The sequence below is a fragment of the Myotis davidii genome, unplaced genomic scaffold (assembly GCF_000327345.1).
Source record: "Myotis davidii unplaced genomic scaffold, ASM32734v1 scaffold1148, whole genome shotgun sequence".
NCBI lineage: Eukaryota > Metazoa > Chordata > Mammalia > Chiroptera > Vespertilionidae > Myotis > Myotis davidii.
The window spans coordinates 36,303-44,117 of record NW_006298725.1 but is presented as its reverse complement, the minus strand read 5'-3'; the positions used below and the strand labels follow the sequence as shown (position 1 = coordinate 44,117).

The following is a 7,815-nucleotide window of genomic DNA, read 5'->3' as shown; positions in this document are numbered from 1 at the left end:
CTGGCTGGAGATCCAAACCAACATCTTCACTGCAAACACATGAGAAACCATAAGCCAAAACCAGAACTTTGCTGGAGATCCTGAACAGAACTTGGCTGGAGATTGTGGCTAGAGATCCTGGCAAGGCTGCTGATCAACTGAACGCTGTCTCCGTGTCATTCCTTCTTCACCGACTCCGTCCACACCTTTGGGGACCCCTGGACCTGCTGGGGTTGGACCACAGCAGTTTTGGAATATTAGCATTATAGAATCTTATTCCTAGTATGGTGATATGATGTGGCCCCTGGTAATAAAAATTAAAAAATCAACCTTTATTTCATTTTTGTGCCCGATAACTTTTATAGAGCTATTTTTTATTTATAGGAAACCATAAGACAGTGGTAGGAATGAGCTAATCTAAGTTATCCCAAGTAATGAAGGACTCCTTTTTGTTAAATATTTATATAGTCACTATATAGCAAGGTCACAACATCTATTTCCACTGAAACTGACTCATGGCAGTAAAACTGCTGTTAAACTGAATTTATGCTAGGATCTTAATGACATTCAAGAGGTGGCACTTAAATGTTTAAATGCCCTTCAGAACTCTACTTTGAAGTGTAGACAAGGCTATATAGACACTGAGTTTTTAATTGCAAAAGTAATACAAAATAGTCATCTTGATGGTATGTGTTATACTGGAAAACTATTGGCTAACTTGATTGTGAGCAACTCTTATTAGAATTTAGTTGACTAGAAGGACTCTTGCAAATGTTTATGTATTTAGTCTGTTGGTGCCAAAATCATCCCAGAAAGATAGCTAACACTAAGTAGAATACATTTGACATATTATATACATGCACATGTATGTGTATATTTTTTTCCAATTAGGAAATGTTCATATAATCTTTTAGTAGTCTGTTTTAGTCAGATTTCATATCTAAAGTGCTCCTGCTGCAATTTCTGTGATCTTTCCTATAGTTAGTGCTAATTTCATTTTTACATGTAAAAACATTCATTTATATTTTCTTAATGAATCTTTGTATATAAAGTGTACTAAATGCAGTATTTGTTTCAGGTACTTTTCCAAATGCTGACCCTGCATCTGTCCCTCATGGAACAGTCTATTATCCAGTGATGACAGATCACTGTGGGCAGCCAACTTTGCCGGGTTTTGATTCCTGCCTTCCCGTTATGCCGGAGTTTTCCTATATTGCCCCCTGGCATTCCATTGGTGCAGCATATGGTGGTCCTCCTCACATTCATGGTGCTATGAATCCAGGTCCAGTTGGCTATATTGCTTCACCTCCTTCACCTTCTCATTTTGTACCTCGGAATATGTAAGATTCAGCAGTATGATGTATTCTTGCACTGCCATTTTTCTTGCTCTTTTGATTTTTTAAAAACTGTTCTATGTTAGTGTTTAAGTAAGTGATTTAAGTGGTTAGAGTAGTTACTATTGTATCCATCTTTAGGATTATTTTATCTTTTGATTTAAAATAGTACTTTAAAAGAAAGGAATATTACTTTGGGTTGTGAATAAGGAAATTGAGATGAATGTATAACTAGCCTCATGTTGAGCATACTTAGTTGTATTCAGCTGTCTTCCTGTCAGCCAGCTTGTCAATTAATAAAAGGAATAAGTCATATGAACTATTTCCTTGGTTTAGATATCAAACATCTGATTAAACTAAAAATTCTATTAACTTCCACTTTTCTCTAGAAAATAAAGCAAAATAAAGAGCATTTGTTTTGGGATAACTAACAATATTAAATGAGAGCTCTTTGGGTTTCTTAAGAATAGTCTGAACTGAGTTGTTCTGTGATATCAGTTTCGAAGGCACATGGTGCTCGGCTTTAGATTTATCCCATATGCTATTGTTTAATGTTGGATTTATGTAACTTTTACTGCACAGTATTGAATTGGTATCCTTTGCACAGTTAGCAGTAAATAAAAAATAGCATTTAAAATTGCTAAAATGAGTGGGATTTTCTTCATTTCTGCTTTTTTATGGTAACAAAGAGTACTAGACATTTGATTCTTTTAATATGTTTTTTCACTAGTATTTGGGTTGCAAAAGCATGTGAATTTATAGCATGAACTGGCAGAGCCAGTTGAAATGTTATTTAATCTCAAGACATTGCAATCCATACTACCATATCTCTTTTTTTCCCTTGAGAATGATCCTTTTTAGGTTGTATTTCTGTTTTTTTAAATCTGTTCACTCCCTTATGGAACTTCAATCTAGACTTACTTTCTCATTGTCCTATACTTCCAATAGTTGTTACATCTTTCCATTTTTGTTTTTAGACTTATCTTATATCTCTCCAGGCCTGACTTATCTCTAACTTTCTGTGAGACATATTTTATCAGCCTATCTTCTCCCTTTCATCTACATAAAGGACACAAGTTTTCCTGTATTCATCAGTTCTCCTCTGAGGGATAATTCATCATGGAATGCTTTGCTGTAGCTCAACTGACAAAGCTATTTTTAAAGTGTCCTTTTATTGCCACACAACATGTTTATATTGCCTTTTTAAATGGTTATTTATGCATGTGAATCAGTTTGTCCTTGCCCACCTTCAGTTATACCCCAGGTCAAAATACCTCAGAACTCAAGGTACTTGAATAGGTGAAAGAATTGGTATGGCATACATAGCAAATAATATATTCTATCTTCAGTGTACTGTTCTCAAGATGATTGATATTAATGAGTTCCAAATCAGTGCACTATTTAAGGCTTCTGCTTCATAATAGACATGGAGCTGGTTTTGTAAGTGCTTTCTCTACAAGTTGGCATCTGACAACTTTAGTAAAAAAAGAAAAAGATGAACAGTAGTGTGCTGATCTTTATGACAACCTTCCTCTAACGTTTATCTTCTCTGCTAACCTCCTGAATTCTCAATTTGTGCAGCCTACAAGTTGTTTTAAGTAAAGGTTTATTTTACTTAAAAATATGGAGTTAACCCCCTCTTCAACATTTTTCAAACATGCTAACATTTCTGAAATATACATAACTCACAGCAAATGATTGCTTTGTATCTTCAACTGTTGTCAATGGTTCACTAATTAGCTTCTAAGGGTGTTTTAGAAGATTGTAGTCTAGAGAATGTGGGTCTGGAAATTGTTTGGTTTTAAAACAAGCACATTTGCCTTAGGCTTCCAATTGATTTGTTTTTATTTTAAACTTGTAAGTTACTGCCTTCCCTTGAGTTCCATTACTAATTAACACAATTTAATGAGATACTTGTTATTAACTTAAACTAAAGATTAATGATAAACCTAATTGTCACTGTCACTGATGTTGAAGTCAACAGTATTTATGGTCTATTTAAATCATACAAGTATAATTCATTTACTATGTATTCCTGTCAATCTTCTGTAAGAAATAATCAAAGAGTATACTCTGACCCTGCTATTGTTTTGGGGGTTGGGCTGGTGAAGGTAACCTGTTCTGCAGAAGTTTGCATTGTCTTTTTTAAAAATTATTTTATTGATTTCAGAGAAGAGAGAGAGAGAGAGAAATTCTTATTTATTTCAGGAGAAGGAGAGAGAGAGAGAAACATTAATGATGAGAGAGAGAGAATCATTGATCAGCCGCCTTATGCACACTCCCCACTGGGGATCAATCCTGCAACCCGGGCATGTGTCCTGACCAGGAATCAAACCATGATCTCTTGGTTCCTAGGTCGATGCTCAACCACTGAGCTATGGTGGCTGGGCTGCACTATCTTTTGAAGGCATCTTCCAGATAATAAGGAAGTAGTTTTTCTGGTAATAAAAAAACCTTAAGACTTAACATATTTAATCAACGTATTGTGTAAACATATAGTGGTAGACTTCTTACATATTACCACTTTAGTTGCCCTTAATGTTACAAAAGACATCCTGCTCTTCCTCTGATATTATAACCAAATTTTATCCTTTTATAATTGTTGGGGAAGGAGATACAAATATAAAGGTACTGTGGTTTGTTCTGGACCCTTTATTTTTACCTCCTTCCTGAGATAAATCTGTTCACACCAAAGGTAGAAAGCTTAATCATTTCCATAGTGAGGAAAAACTATTAGAATTCATTTTTATACAGTGTATATTTATTCAAAACTAATTGTGGTTTTCTGCCTTGAGTAAGAACAGATGAAAATATTGAATCTGTTTTACTGTTGAAATTCAAGACCTGTGAATTTAAAACATCTTTCATTTCTTTGGGACCTATAATCAAGGCATAACCTTTTAATTAGCTCTGGAAATAAAAATACAAACAAACCAGGATTTTTTTATATGAACACCAAAGGTTCAGAACTTAATTCAGACATAAATCTCTGTGTATAAAGAAATAGTCCGTTGGGGAAGAATGGTGTGTAGTTAATCTAGACTTCTAAATCTGGGACAGATTTGGTTTATTTTACATGAAACCTCTTTGCAGCCATTTATACTTCCATTTATAATAACTAAGAATTCAGGAGAACTAGTATAGCAAAAGACAACGCCTTATTTCTCCCCATTTTACTCAGAATGTTAAGCTTCAGTTGGATCAAATTTTTGTAATGTTTTTTATTGATTTCAGAGAGGAAGAGAGAGATAGAAATATCAATGATGAGAGAGAATAATTGATCAGCTGCCTCCTGCACACCCCACACGGGATTGAGCTTGCAATCCGGGCATGTGCCCTAAGAATCTAATTGTGACCTCCTGGTTTCATAGGTCTACACTCAATCACTGAGCCATACCGGTCAGGCTGGAACAAATTTATTCAGAAACTTCTCTCCTGCCTCAATTATCAAAGGCAGTTTCAAGTGATGTGTGGGAAGATGTAGATTTAGGAAACTTCAGGTGGACCTGAGTTTAGATACCTAACTGCTGTTGGAATAAAACTGCATTAGAGTGACAAGTCTGAGTATTGCCTCAGAATAATCTGGGAGGGGGGTGGAATTTATAAATGAAAGACTAGCTGCATGCTAGTAACTTGAATTATAACTCTTGAAACTTGGGTTAATTATGCAATTTTTATGTTTGAAATTTCTCATAATAGTTAAAGAAGAGCTCCCTTTGTAACTGGTCATCTGGAGAGTAAATATTTGTTTATGAAGTTAGAGTTCAGGTTTTTAAAAATGCTTTCTACCCTGAAAAGAATTAAACATAAGATTTTAGAGAGGCTGTCTCTTAAGGTCCATAGGTACATTGTTAAGATATCTGGGAGGTTAGGAAGCCTATAATAAAGGCAACTGATTCTTAAAATTCTGTAATTCTCAAGAATATTCACTACATGTAGAACTAAATTTTATTAAACTAGACATTTATTTGTAAAAACTAATTGAGATAAGTGAACCATTTCAGGTTTTAACTGCTTCTCTGTTTCCCTAATAATCACTACCACTTTTAAGTTCACTTTTTATGGCTGCTAGAGGGAAGCTTGGAAACCAGGAAATTACTGTGAAACAGCTATTTGATTTTTGTTGCTTTTTCCCTGGTAGGTGGACCTTGCCACTGGCTAAACATTTGGGGGTGAGGGTGATTCAACAACAATGAGGTTAAATCGAATCAATTCTTATTCAGGCAGTCAGTGAATTAAAATGTTAAGATTTAGTTTGGCCAAGCATTGATTAATAGTAGTGATTTACTGGTGTTATATGGGTGGTTAGTACCTTCACCTAATCAACTAGTAAATCTTTTCTAGCAAACTTTATAGCTTCTTTCAAACTATATAATACAGTTTTTTTCAAATCTTTTGCAGAATTGTAGAAAAAAATATCCTAGTACTGGAGTACTAAACTTAGAGACTTAAAAAAAAAAGATTGTTTTATTTCTTTGCTGCTATATTAGCCAGATCAAAGTGACTATTTTTATCTTGGTAAATTTCAGTTATGCAAGATGAGTAAATTGTAGATATCTGCTGTACAACTTTGTGCCTGTAGACAACAGAACTGTATTGTACACTTGAAAATCTTAAAAGTACGATCTCATGGTAAATGTTCTTACCACAATAAAATAAAAAAAGTTATACCACGTGTATAGCCCTACAAAAAAACATATACTTGCCCTGGCCATTTTTTGTTCAGTGGTTAGTGTTGGCCCCTGGACCAAAGGGTTGCGGGTTTGATTCCCAGTCAAGGGCATGTACCTGGATTTTGGGTTCCATTCCCGCCCTGGTCAGGGAATGAGTGGGAGGCAACCAATCAATGCATCTCTCTCACATCGATGTTTCTGCCCCCTCCCCTCCATTTTTACTCTATCTAAAAAAAATAAATGGAAAAATATCCTCGGGTGGTAGTTAGCAACAACAAAAAAGCACTATAATATACAGGTTTGTTTTTGCTTGCTTCAGTAGTTGAACTTTAATTTTCTTCCATTCCTTTAGATCTGCTGAAACAGCTTCAACTATCTAAGAAGTTTCCCTCCTAGTTGTTTTGAAGCAGGGTATAGATTTGGCTTTTTTTAAACCTAATTCTTTTGCTTTACTCAATGCTCATTTTTCCAATGTGTTATTATGAAAAAATTTTAAACATAGAAAAGTAGAAATAATTGTGCAATGAACGTTCGTATATCCACCACCCTACAATTAACATTTTACTATACTTGCATTTTCACATATCCATTGATCAGTCCTTAATTTTTAATACATTGCAAAGAAAGGAAGACTTAAATATACCTCTTAATCCTAAAGATTTCAGCATGCATATTGTTAATTAGAGTTCAGTATTTGATAAAGGTTATTTTTTTCCTCTTGAGATAAAGTGTACCTGCAATGAAATGCACAAATCTTGTTTGATACAGTGCATTTTGACCCAAGCCATTATCAAGACAACATTTTCACTCCAGAAGATTCCCTCATGCTCCTTCCCAATTAATTCCTGCTTCCCCATTCCTGTCCCTGGGCAGCTATTGTTTCTTACGATTTCCCCCCATCATATATTAGTTTCACTTTTTCAAACTGTATGCTTGTTTGTGTAAGGCTTCTTTCATCTTTGTATATTTGGGATTCATCCATGTTGTGTGTCAATGGTTTCTTATGGCTGAGCAGCATTTCATTGTATAGATACGCCATTGTTTATCCATTCTCCTGTTGATGGACTGTTACAGAGAACCAGAGTAAATCAAGCAATGCTCAGAGAGTTTGGAGTCACACTTTATTCACCACGGTGGGCTTAGAGAAAATAAATTCAAATTCTAAGCAGAGCTACAAGCAGAACTTCCCTTTTTATTAAACATCCAGCCCTATGTGTGCTTAGTGGTTATCTCGCTGGTGGCCTTGAAAACTACACAGTTCTATCCAATTAAAAAATACACCTGGCATGGCATTGAGCGTATGGGCATATCTAGTCTCTGGCCTACAAGGTCAGACAGCTAAGTTTATCTTCCTCATTATTCAAGCAGGCTAGAAAGCAAAGTTATTTTTTTTAGAATAAAAGGCCATCTAAAAAAAAAATAGAGAATTCCAAACTAGTTTTACAAAACAGGGGTTAGCCTTCTCAGGACAACTGGGCCATTTACAGTTTCTAGATACAAATAAAGCTTCTATGAACATATCTGTAGAAGTCTTTTTGTGAGTATTTGTTTTTATTCCTCTTGGAATGGAATTGCTGGGTCATAGGTTAAGTGTATACTTAGTTTTGTAAGGAACTACAGGACATTTTCCAAAGTGATTGTAAAATTTTATACTTCCACTGGCAATGTATGAGAGTTCCAGTTGTTTTTCATCCTGGTCAACATTTGGTAGTGTCGGTCTTTTTTATTTTAGCTATTCTGGTGTGTGTGTGTGTGTAGTAAGTGATATCTCATTGTGGCTTTAATTTTCATTTCTGTGATTATGGTGAGCACTTTTCTAGTGCTTGTTT

At 35.0% G+C, this 7,815-nt stretch overlaps 1 protein-coding gene across 1 annotated transcript in view; it reads left to right on the top strand.

Moving 5' to 3' along the window:
* Window positions 1-5,939, top strand: part of ALG13 (ALG13, UDP-N-acetylglucosaminyltransferase subunit) — a 75,052-nt gene extending 69,113 nt beyond the window's left edge. Inside the window, 2 exon segments of the mRNA XM_006774484.2 lie at window positions 1,058-1,319; window positions 5,843-5,939. Of these exon segments, the coding sequence (XP_006774547.2) occupies window positions 1,058-1,319; window positions 5,843-5,855 (275 nt within the window). The 3' untranslated portion in view covers window positions 5,856-5,939.
* Window positions 5,940-7,815: the final 1,876 nt, after the last annotated feature.